General features: G+C 42.8%; 1 protein-coding gene across 13 annotated transcripts in view; it reads right to left on the bottom strand.

The window, feature by feature from the left end:
- Positions 1–21,125, bottom strand: part of WDPCP (WD repeat containing planar cell polarity effector) — a 2,510,630-nt gene that overhangs the window by 1,815,258 nt on the left and 674,247 nt on the right. For all 13 annotated transcript variants that reach the window (XM_078649441.1, XM_078649443.1, XM_078649444.1 and 10 more), the window contains one exon: positions 5,288–5,479. In XM_078649441.1, coding sequence (XP_078505567.1) covers positions 5,288–5,479 — 192 coding nt within the window. The remainder of the gene's footprint in view (positions 1–5,287; positions 5,480–21,125) is intronic.

The raw sequence follows: 21,125 nt of genomic DNA, 5'->3' as shown, positions 1-21,125 counted from the left end.
GCAGGTTGAAAGAGCTCTCCTCTGGAAAGCAAGGAGGTGCTGAACAACAAAGAACCTTTTGTACAATTTAAAATTAGCCCTTTAGGAGTTGTTGGCTGTTTTGTTGCTGAGAAAGAAAATGAAATTAGCAATTTATTAAGAAATATGTTTTCTGTAGGTGGGGACGAGATCCACGTGAATGCCAATTTTTTTTTATTTTGCCTCATAACACATGGATTCTTACAATAAGGAGATTTAAACAATAGTTTTTTGTCTTTGACATGTTACTGTCTGGGGTTCTTGGATTTCAAGTAAAACTTTTACAGTTCTCATTTTTATAGCCATTTTCTTTTTTTGGGGGGAAATAATTTTTAAGTTCCACTAAAGCAAGCAAGAAGAACAATGCGTACATAACTGAGTATAATGCGTCTATCATTCAAGTCAAAATTTATATGTAATAACAAAATAGCGCATGATATCAACATTGATCAAGTGTACATATCCATTATCCTGAGAAGTTCCATTGTGAATGCTAAGAAACCCATCAATATTTTCCATTGATTAACTTAACTGAGGGGCGATCAATCTCAATGTAATTAAGTTAAAAAAGTCCAATAGACATAGCATCAGTCACATATGCATTGAGAAGTTAAATAATGTGGCCATGGGTACAATAAATGCAAAAAGTGTGCATCGTAGATGTGGTATGATTCTGAGAGATTGAAAGCGGCCACTGTTAACATTGGTGTAAGCAAACAGGAAAAATATGGAACAAATGTAAAGAAAACGAGGAACAAAAATGTAAAAGGGGAACAGCGCAATCTCCAAAATGTGAAACTAACTTAGGGATATCGATCTACGTAGGTTTCAATAATTTACAGAGTCATCTCTTACCCAGAGTGCGCAGGACAAATTATCTCCTCCAACAAATGACGTCAACATGAGGGATCTGAGGATTAAAATTGCGTGGGGGTATATTCACCTTAATCATTATGGATACCAGGGTTGCAATTATTCACATGTGGGATCATACTCCTAGAACAAATCCTCTGAGTCTCGGAAGATGCCCAGGACCCAGGCCAATTTTACCCTTTTCATAAATGAATGGAACAGGATGGCACGGCACTTATGGCCCACATTTCCGGAGGCCCCGGGACACACCCGAACCCTCGTTACCATGATTGCTATGGCGGGAGGGCGAAAGTGTGTTACCCATCTTTATAAGGAGTTGAGGGATGATAAAATGAATGGCCCCCTGAAAATAGAGGAAAAATGGCAGCAGGTGTGTCCGCTGGAGGTCACTACGCGAGATTGGGAAAAGATACACGGGAAGGTGTCAGTGAGCAATCGCTTTAAGCAAATCCAGAATAACATAATACATATGACGTACCTCTCACCTAGGAGGCTGCATGCCATTGACGGCTCCAGAGACCCTCACTGCCCCAGATGTCGCTATGGTCCGGCAGATTTTCTGCATATGGTATGGACGTGCCCAGCGATCCAGACGTATTGGACTCGGATAACGGGATGGACAACAGATTTGGATCCACGCGCTTGTCTTCTGAGCTTGATCCCTTGAGACCCCAAACACAAGATAAGTAGGCGGTTCCTGATCCTGGGTCTAGTTATAGCCAAGAGGCATATTGCGATCCACTGGTTAACTCAGCAGGGACCACTATTGGGGAAATGGAGGACGGATCTTAGGGAGTAGGCCCTAGCAGAGGAGGGGCATATTAGGGGCACCAAAGGGATGCCAAATTGCCGAAGGTGTTAATGGCATGGGGAGCGATGATGCAGGAAATTGCGGGACAGACCTCCCAGGCCACCATAGGCAGCACTGATGCGACGCCCTACGTGGAGGGAGATCCCCCAGGACAGAGAGGGGAGACTCAAGGCGCCCCACATGATTCCTTCGATACAAGGATCTTGAGGTATATAGACCCGGGGAGGGGGGGTGGGGGGGGGGTTCGGGAGAAAGCTGTTGGGACGTGAGAAGGAGGGGGGGGAGTTTCCTATGGTTGAGTTGTTTATGCATGGAAAAGGCACACCAAAAGATGTGGTGGATAACGGAAGCTCTTGGGTCGGGAACCCAGACATTACTGCTAGCATGTATTTGAATTGTGATGTTCCCCACCTCGGCTGAGGTGGATGAAATATATACATGTAGTTCTAGATGTGAGCTGCCGCACTGGAGAAAACCTGATAAGGATATTAAAAAAAAAATTATGGAACAGGCCCATATTTTCTCAAACAGAAAACATTGTCTCTTATCACCGCTGTTAATTTTTCCACCGAACATAGGGACCACACTTTGGGCCACCACTTGGATCGTTGAGGGCACCTCAACTCACCACTGGTTGGCGTTTGTTATTTGTGCAGCAAGGAGAAACTGAGTGAGAAGTCGCCCCTCAAGGATTGTCAGTGGGTAGACTGAGTGTTCGCCCGGGTCAACCAGAAGTAAAGTTGTTGGGTCCATTTTTAAAGTAATATTCGTAATAGCATTAATCTGCTGTGCACACCTTTCCAGAATGATTGAACTCGGGTGAGAAACTATCACATGTGTGCCATTGTGCCTAGATTCGTCTTACAATACCAGCATTCTGGCTTAGAGTCACAGATAATTGCCAGACAGACAGAATTTTATACCAGTTTTCTTTGTAAGTGGAGCAAATGGAAGAGGCCATAACCCGCGCTCCAATGTGTAACCATAAGCTATCATCTAATGTGACTCCCAGTTCCTTTTCCCATTTAAAGGCATACCAAGGTTCAACAGCTCAAGACGGGGCTCGAGAAGATGACAGAAGTTAGTAATGCCTTCCCTAGTTGGGTGTTCTCTCAAATATGCCTCAAAATGTCTAAGGGCCTAGTGCAATAATTCTAACATGTATAGTAGACAGTCAGTATCTAATGCAAAGCGACAGGCAAAAGCACTACAGGAGAGGGGTTTACCTTTGCAGTAGACATTGGATAACGTAGGCATCTGATGAGTAAACCATCTATGGAAACCTTTATCAGTCACAGTCCCGGAAGGAAATCGGAATTGTTCAGAGCAGGAGCAGATATCGTGAAGAATAAGTAGTTAACCCAGAGCTACAGACGCTGGATGACCAATTGGTCAAGGTGATGCGTGTTGAAGGCAATAAGGAGGAATGATTGTAGTGGCGCCGAGGAAGCAGAGGAAATATATATATTGAGATAACCAAACAATGTGCCTCAACATGCACCCATAGCTTCCCAGTAGCAGGGTTAGTAAGGTCCAATTGCGGCCCAAGTTGAGCAGCTCGAATATAGCGACCGATCTCATTTCTTTTTTTCAATAGACACCAGTAATATAAATGATGGCATATGCTTCCAAGACCCGTAGAATCATAGCTGAATAATCTGGGCCTTCCTTTTAATTTTCCATATTATCTTCTATATGTTATTGTTTTGAGACCTGTATGGAGATAATGAGACTCCTAGATAGAAGTATGGTTCACTTAAATGTATGGACCTTGTTCTTAGCCTCTTGTAATAAGGAGGATGGCTTTAACAACTAAACAGGCAATGAGCTATAGATACCTCACAAAGGGCCAGATGTAGGTCGCCGATTTCGGCCGCTACCGACCGGTAATTGGTTTTTGAGATGTAGGGGGCCCGAATTTTACCGAATCTGTAAATTTACCGATTCGGTAAATTTACAGATTCGGTAAAATACCGACTAGGTATATTTACAGAATCGGTAATTCCAGATGTAGGTGGCCCTTAAAATAGTGCCACAGGCCCTTCAGAATTCGTTATTTACCATGAAATACTATCTCATGGTAAATAACGAATTCCTGTGTACACCTGTGCCATGTGGCACACATACATGCCCTAAGGGCATGTATGTGTGTCACATTGCACACAAGCCAGAATCAGGGGTGCAACAGGGTGTCAAAGTGACACCCTGTCCCCCTTGTACATTCGGTAATTGTACCGAATCGGTATTTACCGATTCGGTAATTGACATTGATTCCTATGGGCCTCAAGGCCCATAGGAATCAATGGCAATTACCGAATCGGTAAATACCGATTCGGTAATTACCGAATCTTACCGATTCGGTAATTGATTCGGTAAATGTACCTACATTCCGATTGCCAGTTCTTAAATACCGAATCGGTATGATTCGGTATTTAAGAATCGGTAATCTGGGATTACCTACATCTGGCCCAAAATGACAAAAACTGCTCTTATTTTATTTACAAAATAATTTAAGGTGCAACATTTGTGTTTACAAGCTGCCTCTGCTGACTTAAACTGCCTACTGCTTCTTTTAAAACATGTTTATTTTAATGAATGCAGATCCTCCTGGACACGTCACAAAAGCATGGCAGTAGATTCAGATCTCAATTTTAAGCTGAAGCCCATTTCCTCAAATTCAGGTGTGCTCTTATATACTGGGAGATGCCACCTCTCAAACAATACCACAATTAAACAGTTTCCAATCAAAACATATGCCAAAATGATTCAGCGACGAAAGAACTTTAAAATATTTCTCTAGGGGGCTCGTTAGACGTGGAAAACCCTAGATGCAGGATCAATCTCCAAGACACACCCAAGGTGAGATACTATGCCATCCCTGAACAATGATCAAAACACCATTCACAAATCCCCTCTTTCCCAAACCGAGGTGTCTTCAGATTTGTTTGACTGTCTATGGATTCAAAAGCACCTCAGTGTTCTGTTGTCGATGGCGTTGGGGGAGGGACGGTTCTCCACTGAAACTATAAATGTGCTTAAGGTTCTTCATGAAGTTTACGTTGCGTTATGTTAAAAGCCTTTATAAAGCGCCCGCGCTCTCTCAAAAGAGTATCCTGGCATGATCGTTTTACCAAAATGCCACACTCTGAACACGATCCCTATTTACAACTGACTTGGGAAGAGGTTTTTGTGTTGGCATGGGCAATACTACAGTGGTGCCACTATACAGGAGGTTAATTTCCTCCAACCAACTGAAGCCTCAACAGTAGAGCTTTAGTGGATGTACAGTGATCTTACTGGCACTTGGCTATACGGTTGGAAAAGGATTATTTTATCTTAATTGTACCAACCCTTGTTTTCTTTCACCTACGTTCTACCATTGTTTTTACTCTTTGCAAGACTCCACTGTTTTCTTTTAAAATATTACTTACTTTGGCAATAAAAGCTGTATTAGGGCTCGCTCCGTTTTCGGACTTGCATACAGAACTCACTGTGACATATAAATACCCTCATATTTGATTTGTGTATTTGCAATCATTTTATTTTGATGAACATATATGTAAATTAGCCACACTGGACATTTACCTCAAGTCTGCTCTGAGCGCAGCCCAATAGTACCAAGTTGGCCCTGTCCCTGTCACTGGAAACAGGGGTCCAACGCCAGGCATCCTCATACGTTGTTGGCCACCAGCAAACGGCCATGTCCTGCATGCAATTTATGGCCAAGCGTCGCTCAGTCCTTCTTCCAGCCAGCCCTGGCATGTGAACATAGGAAATCTAGATTTGGAAAAGAAAATAGACATTATACAAGAAAAAAACAAGAAGTACTGGCTCAAAATAAGGGATGCAACTGCACACAATACTTTATGAGACACCATCAAGTACCAGGCTACTTTGCACCAAAGTGTTCCCATCCATGACAAACCGTAAGATTACGATGAAGTGTTCCTGAAAACAGTACAGTGCAAAACAGTCCTATGCTCTTGAAGATTAGATATCATTCATGTTAATGTTTCTATTGACCATCACTTTCCTTCGCCAGCCAAGATAAGCACCGTCTTCATGTAAGAGGCTGAAAACAGTTTGTTTTTTTCCTTCAAAAAACGAAAGCTGTGTGACTTTAAAACCACGCAGATGGGCCCAATATTTGAGGGAAGAGAGTCCACAAACATTATGTTGTATTCTCATGTTATGCTGTAATGTTCCCTTTCACCTTGTCCCTACCTGCTCAACCAGTGTGAGTGTTCCGTGTAGAATGTTGGCGTGATTGACATGAGTGGGATGCTTGGGTGCCTGGTGTGTGAGTGTTGTCAGTTGGAAGATGGGCGGAGCAGCTAGCAGGCTGCTCCTGGTGGGGCTTGCTGTAAATACTACTTAAGGACCTAATAAACAACAAGAAACTCAACTCGGCTACGTCTACTATGTCACCTCTACACGTGGGACTAGCCCACTACATTTTGGCGACGATCTTGATGGGATTTATCCTCGGTCATCGTGCCAACCAAGAGGAGTTGTTATTCCCCCTTTGACAGCGCTGCTCAGTGCTCAGTCCCCGTGTAAGATTATTTCCAAGTTGTACAAGGATACGAGGACTCCCTCCCTCAGCACGGTTAGGCAAGCCTGGCAATCAGATGTAGGCATCCCGATTACTGACGACATATGGTTATAGTGTTGCGAGGTCACACGTAAGATATCCATTAATGACCGTCACCGCCTCGCCCATTTTAAATTTGTGAATGGAGTTTACTATTCCCCTTTTCGCCTTTTTAGGTATGGGTTGCAGGACACTGATAGTTGTGAGAGATGTCATACACCACACGCTGGTTTCTTTCATCAAGCGTGGAACTGTCCACAAGTACAACATTATTGGGATTACATTTTCCAGAAGCTGAATGATATCCTTGGGTTGTCCCTTACTCCGGATCCCCTACTAGCGCTCTTGGGATACACTAAAACCCCTTAAGAAAGATGTATGTAAATTGGTGGGAATGGGTCTGCTTCTTGCCAAGCGTCGGCTGGCTATGTGCTGGATATGGGGTCCTGTGCCCATGGTGGCAGAGTGGGAGCGTGACATGGTTTACTTTAACACCCAATCTGATGTATATAATGAAATGTTCCCTCCTTGTAATCGTCCGAAGAGTTTTTGGGGTATGTTTGCTCAATATGATTCTGCTCATCAAACTGAGGCTGACACCTCAGAAGATATGAATACGATTGTGTGAAGTCATTGTTCCACCAATGTCTTAAAGTGTATCTAGATGATTGTATGTTCTTGTCACATCTTCCGACTCATCTGAAACCTTTATCGTGGCCTTGTATCCGACTGATTATTCCATTGTTTGTTTATCATGACCTTACTGGTCCTTCTGATAGTCCCCCCCCTGATATTCCTTTAAATGTTATCATGTATTGTACTGATTTTGTGAACCCTGTATTTGCATTTGCTTTCTGCGACCCACATATTGGTACATAATGTGTTTTCTTTTCCTCTTGATTTCTTATTTTTGAGTATGTTGTTTCTTTTTCTGTATTTTTGAAAAATGCAATAAAATAAAAAACAATTAAAAATACAAGAGGAGTTAAGCTAATGCTGATGGGTCTAAGAATTAAGGAATTTGTAACAAGAAATTCAAGATAAAGAATCTGGTCAGGTACGCCTCGCAGCCCCACCAGTGTCCATTTACATCAGACAGCCCAGACCAAGCGTGCTGTATTGTGATCACCTGGCACATGTCGACAGAATGTGCGCATTGAAGAGAAGTAAGCATCATCTTTTTACTTGTATTTGGATCACTTGGCTCAAATGAACGCTGCTTTAAGACATTATCCATTACAATTCAGAGCATCGGAGTTTAAGCTGCACATTTATCTAATTGAAAAGGTTGGACGCTCTATGCTTTTATTGCTGTTCATTGCAGCAAGTTTTGACTGAATGGTTACTGCCACAGTGAACCCTTGTGTACTTTCTGATCGGAGGTGTCAGATGTGAGGATGTACTTTGCGCCACACACCAGACGTGTCTTTCGTGCTAATGGGGGCAAAGTCAGGTGAGACATAATTTTTGTCTTCGATTTTTGGTCTACGCTGAGACCTGATGTCTGCGGTGTTTCCCAAACCGCCATCATCAAATTTAAAAGTAACTTGGCACGAGCTCTGGTCAGCGTGCGCGAGTTTACCTCCCTTATGTAGACGCGCTCACCAGCCTATGATGTTGCCATTTCTTTAGGGATCCGACGTTTGGACTCTGATGCACTGTGCTGCAGGAGGACGTTCTGTAGTGCAAACATACCAGGAGCCACCCCACGCGACATGAGCAGCGTGCGGCCATTTTAGGATTGGCGATGTCTCATTTCAAGTGTGGGTGTTCTACAAAGTTAATTGAAGGTTTAAGCCTCAGAGGAATGCCTTCTGGGAGCGTGAATTTGAAGTCTTCTCTGCTTGTTTGTCTGCAGTCTGTTTTCCAGACCGAAAAATTCCCAGGTACTTTCCATCCTTTCTTCGTTGGAACTCTTGTACACAGTCGGGGGGGATTTGAAGCCAATAACACTTTCGCTACTAAAAGGCGCCACAGATTGACTGTTGCTAATTCGTGTGAGACATCGCTCACAGGTGTTGACTACCCCCAGTTAATGACTGTTGCTCATTGTTTTATCGTTGTTTCACCGACTGTAGTTACCAGGTGTACAGATTGGCTCATCTTTACATTACAGGTTACAGTTGGGGTGCACAAGTTCAGTGTGCCCTGTGTGCCGCCATTCACACTATTCGGGTGAGAGATCGCTCACTAGCATGGTTATATATGGTTTGTAAATTATCTCAGAATCTGTACAGTTTATTTCTTACAATGATGCCACGGAAGTGGGTCCTAGTCCTAGTCCCATTTCTAATTTTTACGTTCTGGTTACAGTATTTGCTAAGCCTCTGTACCCTTACTTGAGGAGTGGCTTAAGGGTTTTGATCCCTCATTACCTTTGGTATGGGCGTTAGCCCCATTTCCACGTCATTTGTCTCTTCACATCTTTGCTGTTAACCCTCTCACCGTTTGGGTTATGGGGTGTTTTTCCCTATTTACGTATGTTGGACACAACACTTCTTTGCTTTTTGGGTGTCTTTTGGGGTGTCAGTACCACTGCCTCATTTTGTGTATGTTGTGTGCAAGTCGTCCAGCGCATCACCTTGCTGTGTCCAGTGTGTAAGCCGCCCCACACCTCACATTGTCATGTTGTGTGTAAGTCCCCCCCGCGCCTCACCCTGTACTTTTACATCGTCATGTTGTGTGTGCAAGTCACCCTGTGCTTCACGTTGACTTAATGTGTGCGTTTGCCACACTGTGCTGCACCAGTGTTTTCTCCTGCTGCATATGTTCTTGGGTGCCAGTCCCATGTAACATTAGTCTTTACACTGCTTAGCTTATGGGTTATTCCCATCTTAGCATGGTCCCTTACACGAGGGGTGGCATTTTGGCCACAGTCTTCTTAGTTGAGGAGTACCTCTTTGGGTGTAGTCCACCTACAGCGTTTTAGTCTTGGGGTATGTTTCCCTGTGAGCTGCTGCACATGTTCTTGGGTGCCAGTCCCATGTAACATTAGTCTTTACACTGCTTAGCTTATGGGTTAGTCCCATCTTAGCATGGTCCCTTACACGAGGGGTGGCATTTTGGCCAAAGTCTTTTTAGTTGAGGAGTACTTCTTTGGGTTTAGTCCACCCACAGCGTTTTAGTCTTGGAGTATGTTTCCCCCTTTACTTTGAAATTGGTTGTTGCACACTTGGTATCCGTGAGCTGTTCTTACACTACTTACCTTTTCACTTTGTGTTCACTTTTAAAGGAGGAGGGTGGTGTTAGTATGTGTTTCTATCCTTTCATCCTTCTTTCCTCCTTTGTTTGTCTGTTTTCCCTCTTGTGATGTGGTTTTACCATTTATCCCAGGGTTTATGGACTGTTTTTATCATTTGTACATTGCTGTATATAGTTGTTTTCATTTTTACGCGGTTCTATTTATTTTTCAATATAAAAGGGAAAGGATATGTAGTATTCTCATATTATGCTGTAATGTTCCCTTTCACCTTGTCCCTAGTTACTCAGCCAGTGTGAGTGTTCCGTGTAGAATGTTGGCGTGATTGACATGAGTGGAATGCTTGGGTGCCTGAGTGTTATCAGTTGGAAGATGGGCTGAGCAGCTAGCAGGCTGCTCCTGGTGGGGCTTGCTGTAAATACTACTTAAGGACCTAATAAACAACAAGAAACTCAACTCGGTTACGTCTACTATGTCACCTCTACACGTGGGACTAGCCCACTACACATTATTAAAGATGAATCATGAAAGGAAAAAGAAAAATAAGTATCTTGAGCTCTGTGTTTTAGTGACAGTGTGTGTATTAGTGTAAGAAAATGTGACACCACTTCAGAACTACCACGGCCAGTAGATTAATAGAAACAAATAAATCAAAATGTGTACAGAGTAATAGCAAAGATACCCAAAGGAATGGAACGTTGGATCGAACAGACAATAATTTTCAGTTTGAGAGACATTATTACATGTGTGTTGAAACAATACAAGGCGTTCTAGTTTTATGTATACATGGAAATAGATATATGATTAACTTGTGCACGTCATCTGGTATGTGGAAAATGACTTTCAATAAATGAACATATTTAGTATATTTGAAAAGGAAAACACATTAATGTGGGCACTATAGTAGCACAGCATAGTGGAATTAAATACTAAGCAGCCTATGTATCAAAACCTACACTATACAACAGAGTTGGGTCATTGTTGATGCCGTACAACACTCCTGGCACATCATGTATAGTATTCTGGAGCACAACAGTCTTCATTTAGTCCAACAAAAAGCAAAGTTAATGTTGTACAATAATATTCCTATATAGCACAGAAAGGAAACAAAAGGTATAGGTCATGTTGCAGAAATGCAATGGGTTCAGCCAGTAGGGGGTAATATTGTATTCTTGGTCCATAGGAACTAGTGTAACTCTCCATCTGGGTTAATGGTTTTATTAACAGACCTCCTAAGTCCAATGATCCATTTTGCTTCCATTCTACGGAGCATAAGGGATCTTTTACCCCCTTTTGAGGATGGCTTGCCTGATCAATAATGCATACGATTTGATTGGGCCCCAGGTACCTCAACAACCGCCTGACCTTCTACAATCCCACCCGCCAGCTACGATCGACCAGCCTCGCCCTCGCCGCCGTTCCACGCATCCGCAGAGCCACCACCGGAGGAAGACCCTTCTCCTACCTGGCAGCCAAGACATGGAACTCCCTCCCCATCCACCTCCGGCTAACCCAGGACCACCTCTCCTTCAGGAAGCAACTCAAGACATGGCTTTTCGAGCAGTAGCGGACCCCTCTCCCCCAGCGCCTTGAGACCCTCCGGGTGAGTAGCAGGCTATACAAATGTTATGATTGATTGATTGATTGATTGATTGATTGATTGAGATAGGACCACCCGAATGGTGTGCAGTGTTCTAAAGTTTAGCCAGAGGGTAGTTGTCATCTTTGTTCCGAATTTCTCTAATGTGTTCCTGTATGTGATCCTTTAGGGGGCGGATTGTACTGCCCACATAAATGTTAGTGCAAATACATATGATGATATAGACAACATACTCTAAGTTGCAATTCATAAAGTCTGAAATTGTGTATATTGTGCTGTCATTGCATTGGAAGGCAAAGGTTTTATCTAATGCACAGCAGTACATGTTGTACTTTCCACATTTGATAAAGCATCTCTGTAGGTTTGGTAGCCACGTCCGTTTATCTGATTTTGGTATGAGCCTCAAAGCATTATGGCAAATATGGCTGTGCATAGATTTTTTTAAATGTGGTTTAAATTGTGTGCAAATGTTTGTGCATTATCGTCTATACGTTATTTCTCTGAGAACAGTATTGGGTAATGAGTGCTAAAGATTGTTAGTGGATTTCTCTGTGAGATCCTAGGTAGAGTAATTATCTTAATTTAAGGGATCTTGTTCTTAGTAGCTTGTAGTAAGAATGATGGATAACGTCTTTCCAAAAACCTTTTCTCCATGGCTCTAGAAGATTTACTCATAGATTGCACAATAGCTCCAGCTCTTCTTGAGTCCTGAGACCTCGTGCAGGGGAATATTAGAAGCCTGAGATTTTGGGTGAGAGGTAGTCGCATGCAGAATAGAGGTACATGCTGTTGGTTTGCAGTCCAGCCTGGAGGTAGTAATCAGCTGATTGTGTATGTACAAAGTGACATGTAGTTAGTTTATGGAATCCTTGCTGTGGTGGAAGGGGATATTGATATTACAGGGGTTGCTGTTTAAGTACTCAAAATATCCTTTTCGTTTTGTAATACTGCCTGTCTACAACATTAATACGTTGTCCATTTATCTGCCCCAATAAAAAAAAGTGTTCTTTGTAAACAGGTGGACAATACTTCCAAATTTAAAGTGCTTCAAACTATCCCATATACATATTAGCATACGATGGAGCCATTCATATGGACCATCCAGATGTTGTCAGACATGATCAACCTAGTTTTTGACGCATATTCTACATAATCAGGGATGGTACCCCCAACAACAAGACATTGCCACAACATCAAGATTCTCTCCATTGTTTGCTAATTTGTATATGGGATGGTTTGAAGCAATTCACATTTGAAAGCATTGACCTCCTGTCTAAGCAGAGCACACGTTTTATTGGGGCAGATACATAAATTATGTTTTCAAGTTATGTACTTACAATATCACGAAATTTGAAGGATACTTTGAGTGCTAAACAACATAACAACCATTACTGTAGCACCTTCAATCAAAGCTTTTGTTCTTGGATGTCTATTGCTACACTGTCAGTAGTGTGATCTCCTTTGCATCAGTACGAAACCTTTCTTTTTCTTTGTGTTGATGTTGTTGCTTAATTAACAAACGGATATGTAATGCATGTTGTTATTTGCAATTCACGGCCTTGGGCAAGTATTTTCAGACGAGATACATGTTGTATGTTTTTCAATATGATTGACAAACTTTAATGGCTGTTTCTTTTATATTATTGACTCTCTTCAATGCAGACCTATGGAAACCATCAACAAACAAAGCTAACATAAAAACTCTACAACTGTTTTGTGGACAATATTTAGGGAACTATTCAAGTATCACTCCACCTTTATGCTTCAGTTGTTCTATGCTTCTGATTGACAGTTCTAGCCAGTCTCTTAAGTAATAACCCCAGGTGGGAAACAGCCTTTACAACGCAACTTTTACATCGCACTACCATTACAACGCAGTTATTATATCGCAACATCCTTTACACAGCATGTCATTACAACGCAGGCATTACATTGCATGTCACTACAACGCATACCATTACAACGCATGTCACTACAACGCAGGCATTACAGCGCAAAACATTACAACGCATACCATTACAACGCATAGTACCCTTACACTATCCAAAACCTACCCTACTGTTGCACTCACTGGAGTTAGAATAGTATTTTTTACCCCTACACTAACCAACACTTACCCTACTGTTGCACTCTCTGGAGTCAGAATAATAATTCTTACTCCTACACTATCCAACACTTACCTTAAATGTGATGTAATGGTATGTGTTGTAATGGTATGGGTTGTAAATGTATAATGCGATGTAATGGAATGCATTGTAAAGGTAGTTTCTAAAAATGCGTTGTAGTGACATGCGATGTAAAATCATACGATGTAAAGGATGTTGCGATGTAAAAACTGCATTGTAAAGGCATGCATTGTAAAAGTATGCGTTGTAATGTCATACAACCACCCCAGGTAGCAGGGTGTTTGGTGAGACCCACACGCTAATGTAATGACCGTCAAGTCCCTCTTACCTTTATTTATTATAATTAAGCTATACTTTCTTTCGGTGTGCAACTCCTGTCCCACCGCTACCCTTAGCATTTACGCAAGCATTTCACAAGTACCTGCTGAGAGAGGAGATTTAGGGCTCTATGCTCTTTTGTATTTAAGACTGTTGGAAGTTGTTCATAACAGACTCACTTCCTCGGGTGCTTCTGGAGTGTGAGCAATGGTCGTAGAATAAGCACTTAAAAGTTAACACAATCTTGCCACCGTCTGAAAGCCTCAACCTTCACAATCTTTCTTGAATAAGGTTAATTGCAGTTTAGTGTAGTTGACAGGATTATTGGCATCATTGAAAGGATTTCTGTGGAAAGGTATTCGAGATTAACATTTAAGTAGATCAAAGGCTGTACCCTGTAAGATGTATTTTGGTCACTGATGTCATGATTGAACATATAGATGAAATCTTTAACAATGAGTCACTGCATAGAGTTTCTCCAGACATACGATACTGGGGTATGAAAACAAAGCTAAAGCTGACCAAAACATTGCAAGATAGAGAAAGATGATTTCCTTCAGCTCCTTTTAGCCTTAGGTGTTATATAAAGAGTGTTAGACCCGTCAGCCTCAGGGTGGTCTTACTCCAAACTTTTTGCCTACTTACCTCCATTTGTGGTGCTGAAATTAATTTTTGTTGGTCTTATGACTCTGTGCACCTCTCCACTGTTACCCAGAGCTAAAGTGTTTGTGCTAACTTCGCTAAACATTATTTGATTGGCCTACACCCGATTGGCATATTTAATTTACTTGTAAGTCCCTTGTAGAGAGGTATATCACAGCCTGTAAATTAAATGGTACCAGTATGATGCCACCCACTTTAAAACATGTCCCAGGCCTGCTATTGTTGTCTTAATGCAGTTTTAAACTGGCAATTCAACTTGGCAATACAACCCCCTTTCCAAACCACAAACTTCCCTTTTATTGCATATAAGTTACCCCTAAGTTAGGCCCTAGGTAGCCCATATGGCAATGTGCATTGTAATTCAAAGGTGGGACATTGACTTTAAAGTTTTACATGTACTGGTAGTGGAAAACTCCTACATTTGTTTTTCACTATGTGAGGCCTTCCTGTCCCACTCAGAGGCCATCCCTGCTGTTGAGCCCTCCAACTTCACCTGAACCCAAGACTACCAGAGTGACTCCAAGGGCTAATTTGCAGACCTCCTATTCAGAGCCACAGGGACATACCAGGTTCCCACCATCCTGAACCTACACCTAGACCCAGCCTGAGCTAGTCCTGAACCCCCAAGTGGTGTCCCACCAGTCCTGAGCCCTTGGCTGTAGTGATAAAGGTGCTCAGATGGCCAAATACCAAAGTGAGGCTAAAAACTGCGCTGAGAACCAGGAGACCAGGACCAACTTACTTGCCTATCCTCCTGAGATGGTCAGATTGCTTTTGCGCCTTCTCCAGCTCTGTTATTTTCTGCAGCAGCAAACCCTGCTCAGCAGTCCTTCGTCAATGGGGTGTCCGTCCTCATGGATCTGTCTTTGTCTACAGCCATCTGCCTCGTTCTGCTAGAGATTTTCAAAAGAGAGACTGAGTCCAAACATAGAAATCTTCGCTGCGGTTTTGACCCAAGGCTCCCTGATGACGACGCTCTCTCCTCTGGCATTTCCTGTAGCCTTGCACCACTGAACTTTACCTTCTTAGAATTTCTTTAAGTCCGAAGGTAAATGTTGACTGGGCCCAAGCCACTTCTTGTATCTAAACCTCGCTCCATTGCGGTCTGCCTATTTTTCGGATTTGACCCAGTTTTGCACGCCTTCATGCCCGCGGTTGGAGCTTCGATCTTTTAGGCACTAGTTTTTACTAAAAACTTTAAAAATGCATAACTCCGGTTCTAATGATTCGATTTTTATTGTTTGTGTGTCAAATAATTTATTAAAATGTACTCTATGTTTCTAAATTTGTGCTGGATTTTTCTTGTGTTGTATTTTCACTTTAATACTGTTTACGTGCTACATAAATACTTTGCACATTGCCTCTAAGTTGAGTCTGACTGCTCTTTGTGCCAACATACCCAGGGTTTAGCACAGGTTAATTTAGTGCCTTTTTGTGGTTCACCCTGGAAGGGACAGTAGCTGTTGCTTGGCCAGGGCTCACACCCCAGTCAACTAACCACCCAATTTCTCACACAGAGGCAAAAACTTTAGCACAATTACTGATTGCACTGGGCTTCCTCTACTAATTTATAGGTTTACATTAAAAAGAGGGCTAGTCTTGCCTATGATATTATGGAATCTTTTGAAAGCCGGATACAATCCAATGTCATACATTTATGGTAGTGCATCTACATACAGCCAAAGAGACACATCAGAAGCCAGTCTCTCACTTTGCAGGGAACCCTGAGGAATGGATGTAGCTTGAATGGTTAAAATGTTAAGTGTTTCAATACTCAGGCACAACAAAACTGAGAAAAACGCACATAATTGATACTCTGTGAAGGAGTAAGGTCCAAACATGAAGTCATAAAAATAAAGGGTGGTCTCCATTCAACGATTAGATGTATTTGGGAAAGAAGAACTTCTGGTGGGTCTTTTTCATTTTCAGACAGACAATAAGTTTCAATGATAACATGATGATTATAGATTTCCAAGAAAAAGAGTTTTTGGTGCATTACCAGCATTCTACTTCTAAAACAATGCAGTATTTTAACTTGCAAATTGAAAGCGCGGGTTTGAATGAGTAATCAACATCCATAACAGCGTAGCTTTTACTTTGATTGAGATAAACAACGAATTTGGAAACTAATCACGCCTCGATATGACTATTGCGCCCTGAAGAAGTTCTGGTTTTAGAACGAAACGCGTTGGCTGGTATTTTTTTCACTGAATGGATTATTAAATGAATATTGCAACTATACATCACGACTCAGCGTTTACATATGAGGACAATTGAAAAGTTGAATAGTCTCTGCTAATTAGAAGAGACCAACTTGTATAGCAGTGCTTTTCCTTCCAGGACAAAAATTGACTTTTTACCCTTTGGGTTTTGCTCTTGGGACAGGGAGCATTTGGAAAGTGCACGCTGGATTTTGTAAACAAATTTATTTGGTGATATTTGGATTGGTGCTTTTTTCTTTCTTAGAGTGGTCCACTGTTCAAAGCGTGGTGGTTAACATCCGTAACAGATTATGGAAGAATTTGTTGACCTTTGGAGGGATGCAGACCTAGAGGAATCTCAGATACTCTCAAGAGTCCAGTTTTTGTGACATAACTGTGTGGGCTTACACAAAACACAGGTCCAAAAAGCGCAGACGTTAGAAAATTAGATGGTCATGCTGCAGCTCAACTTGAGACAACACAAGAGCCTATCCCGGCTTTAGAAGGAATCCATTGGAACAATGGCTAAAATGCAGGGTCCTTGCATAAGGCATTCTGGAACGCTGGCCCCAGACATCTCTCCCTGGTCTGCCAGAATAAAGAAACACTAGAAAAAACTCTCAGGGCGTTGGGTCCCATTCTCTTTAACAATCTGAATCTAACCTGAAAACACAATCACCTGTTCATTAAATGGGTTCTGTTCAGAAAATACTTGGGTAACTAGCATAATACAGAGCCTATAGTCAAATCAAATTCATGCGCTGCGTGAATACAGTTCATATCCCAGTCTTAGAGACAATCCGTTGAAGCAAAAGGTGCAATTAAAGGTCCTGTTAAAACCTTACATAAGGCATGCTGGAACCCTGGCCCAGACATTTCTCCATGGTCTCCCTCAAGAAAGCAACAAGGAGGAAGAACTCTCAGGCTATTGGATCCTATTCTCTTCAAGAATCTGGTTCGAACCTGGGGACCCAAACCAAGTTATCACCTGCTGAATATAAACATGAACCTGTCCTGCTCACACAATATTTGGGTTGCTAGCGTAATGCAGTTTGTTATGTGACCAACACCATACCCACTAGATATTGTGATGGCCATCAAATGGAATCGATGCACTGCATGGATACAGATCAACCTCAAGGCAGTCAACACCCAAAGACGAGGCAAAAAAAATATATGGGCGCTGGTGCGTGTAATTGGGACCAAGCACCAATAACTGTCCCTGGTCATCTATTTAGTTGCCAAGTGCCCTGATGGAGCTGCATGGCAGCACTTTGCACTCAACAAAACTCCAAAATATATATCTACTTAGAGAGGGAAGAAGCTGACTCCAGAGGTTATGTCAACAAACAGAACAAATGACACAGAACAGTACTGCTCTGATGTCAATATGATTGTGATGTTGTAATTGTACAGTAAACGGTTATCAGGCGGATAAATTTAACGCAATATCACAATCTTATTCTTTTAAATTACAGTTTGCTAACTTGGAGTTTGATGTTTCATACTGCTGTAACAGCGTTTACTTTTGCCCAACTCAATTGTGTTCCTTTATTACCTCAAACCTGTGACTTTAAGTTAAACAGATCTCTTGGAGACACCATAACCCACGAAACCACCTCAAAACAAGGTGCAAAATCAATAGTTCATACAAAATTCAGATCACGACACACAATTGGTACTGGATAGCTTTACAAGCAAACATGCGTTTTCAGGAAAGTGCCACAGATTAATACATTTCCACCTGGGCTCCCTGGCTCTCGAAAACACCCAAGCACAATGCATAACTGAATGGGCAAAGAGAAAAAGATTATTTTCTTTTTTTTTAATAAGGGCTTGCTTCAGTGATTGCTATCAATATCAACATGTACAGTCATGCTTGCCTGACAGCAGTGACCTATGTACGGGCTTTAAGACCAGACACATTAAATGTCAGGCAACATCAAACAGCTACAGAAACCCCACCACCTGAAAAAAAGCACCGGATATTAAAAAAACATGGCAAAGCACATTTACCACTAATGGTCAATGTGTTTATTTTGCTCGCTAACCTGGATACTCGCAGACAGAAATTTACACATTGTAGTGGACTATTTTCTCATTTTGGTTAATATGGATGAGCAAATGCATCATGCGAATTTAAGTAGTTCTATAAAAGTGCGCCTCTCCTGCTTGGGACGGATTTGCCGAATGTATTATTCAAAGTATATGCTTTTGGAATGTGGTTATTTGAAAACATGAGCAGCGCCATCTGGGTGACACTTGCCACTGCAAAATATAGATTGCAGCGCATTTCTGCTAAAGGAATTAGCGAAAGGTTGATAGCCAAGGGGGAAAAATATATATAAATATATATCTCGCCATTGCTGGTCAGCAATAATCGAACCACTTTCTGGGGATTAGGCGCATGGCTAAGCCTGCTGGACGAGACACTACCAAAGGGCAGGGGGTCTTCTTATCAGAGAAATGCTTCTGGAGCCAGTCTCACTACAGGACAGATTGCTTTCATATTCCTGTCTGCAAGGCAACAAAGGCTGGCAGTAATGCGATAATGCCAGAGAGCAAAGGGTGTTCAACCCCCCTCGCATTAATGCATTGTATTTAGTAAATAATCAGACCCATCCAAATTGTGATTTTCCCACTCAGCTAGAGCCATTAAAATCAAGGTTAATGCGGAGGAATCCTTTGCTGGGTTTTAAGCGATCAAAAGGATCTCTTATTTGCATGTTTATGATATTGTTGGCAGCTCCATATGGTATAATATGTGTCCAGACACTGAAAAGGGCACTGAAACGCGGGTCACTAGCCCGGCTGCTCGCCCGAGGTAAACACTGAACTCAATGCTTGCCCCCGCCCCGTCGTACCGAGAAATAAAATGCAAAAAAGAAAACCTCCGCAGTTTCACCGTATTTCTTTAGGTTTGTTGACACATTTACGTTACTTCGAGCATGAGTTGTCAATGTTCCAAAATAATTTTTGCGGGTCAAAAGTTGGAGGTTTTACAAACATTATCCCAAACTCAATAAAGGATATGAAGATACTACAAATGATTTCTGACTAAAACAAGTACTTCTAGGTTAGAGTAAATTCGAAGTAGTCGTTATTAATCAACTAGTAATATTTTGAGGACTCTGGAACACTTTTTTACAGGTCGCACGTTTTACCATTACCTATTTTTAACCGACAGAAAGCAGGCCCAAGAAAATTAAAAAAACAAGAAATGTTTCAATTTCTGTCAAAGTGCATTTAAGATTTCGAACCTATTCCAGGTCTATCCCTCTGTTGTAATATGAGATGATCTTTTGAAAACAGCGCCTCCTGTTGAGAAGCCCATGGCGCGCCATCTGCAGGCATCATTATGTCTGCCTCTCACTGAGGCTGTTCGCTGTCCGGGGCTCATATGGCCCCTCGGTCAGAAGCTAATTTTTTTAACGAAGTGGGCGGTGCCTCCTCGGCTCCGTCTATCTGCCCTCCCAGTGAGGGACATCTGGTGTGCCTCTGCACGAGCTGTAGGTCCTGGACGGACTCCGTCCCCTGCCTCGTGGTGCGGTCGCCTGGGCCAGGTGATGACGCAGTAGGGTAGCACAACGGCTCTTGACTGCAGAGTTGACAAAATGGCACCGTGGAAGGGGGCGCCGGGTTAGCTAAACATAAAAGCACGCAGCATGGACGTAATGCTCATTAATGTTACCAATGGTTGTGTCAGTGACTAGAACTCAAGCTTGAGACGCATTTTTTTCAGGCACATCAAAAAGGTCGTTGGATGGGAATTATACAGCATCAGTGGTAAGTAACGGTGAAGATATGGTCTACCGGCTAGAGCGGTCGACCTCCAACCTCGAAGCTGCGGAACCGAGTTTGAGTCTCAGCTGGTACGCTCAACATCCTGTGATTCTGGGCAATACTCTTCCACGTGCCTTAACAAAATTAATGTGTCCGCCAGGACTCGTCTGTGAGTCAACTGGTGCTCATGTAAAACGCTCTGATACCTTCGGGTCGAGTTCGCGCTATATAAAACTAAAAAAAAGGTGTTTCATACATACGAGATTCCCTAGAGGCTCATATCGTGGGATCCAGGATCACCAAATTATAGGAGGATCCAGCCAACGTCCTATTGGCTGGCCACCTTTCCTTTATCAATTCGCAGAGCACTTTGGGAGAGTGTAGACAATATGTACGCAAAAACTTGCACAAGGGGGGTTTAGGGGGCAGCAGAGCACCACGAGATCTGCCCCCCCCCACCCTGGCAGATTGGGAGGGGGTGGGGGCTAGACGGGAGCAGCCATTTTGTGGCTTTGGGCTGCCTTGGGAGTAGCCCAAAGGCAGCCCAATTTCAAAAAGTAGCACAAGGCTATTTAGGGGAGTTTAGTGCCTGCCCAGCCACCATTTTAGGTTCTGGTGGCTGGTAGGTTTTTGTCGTTAGGGCCTGTTGAGGTTTTGCTGCATTTCGTTCTCTGGGTGACTTATTGCTTGGTGATAATTCTGTGGATCATGGCTGGGGAAGATGTCCGAGTGCTGGAGGCCATCCGCCTGCTCAGTGAGGCAGGGCGGATGGATTTATTGGTTGGCCCCCAGGGGGGCCGGGCCCCGTGAGGCGCGCGTCGGCTGGCGTGGCGGTGGCTGTCTTCGCCTGCTCGCCGCCACGTAAGAATGCCCGAGTGCAGGTGAGGGGGCAGGGCCGCGCGGATGCCAGGGGGAGTGGCCCTGGACGTGGGGTCGGGA

The sequence above is a fragment of the Lissotriton helveticus genome, chromosome 6 (assembly GCF_964261635.1).
Source record: "Lissotriton helveticus chromosome 6, aLisHel1.1, whole genome shotgun sequence".
Lineage (NCBI taxonomy): Eukaryota > Metazoa > Chordata > Amphibia > Caudata > Salamandridae > Lissotriton > Lissotriton helveticus.
This window is presented reverse-complemented; position numbering and strand designations above follow the sequence as displayed.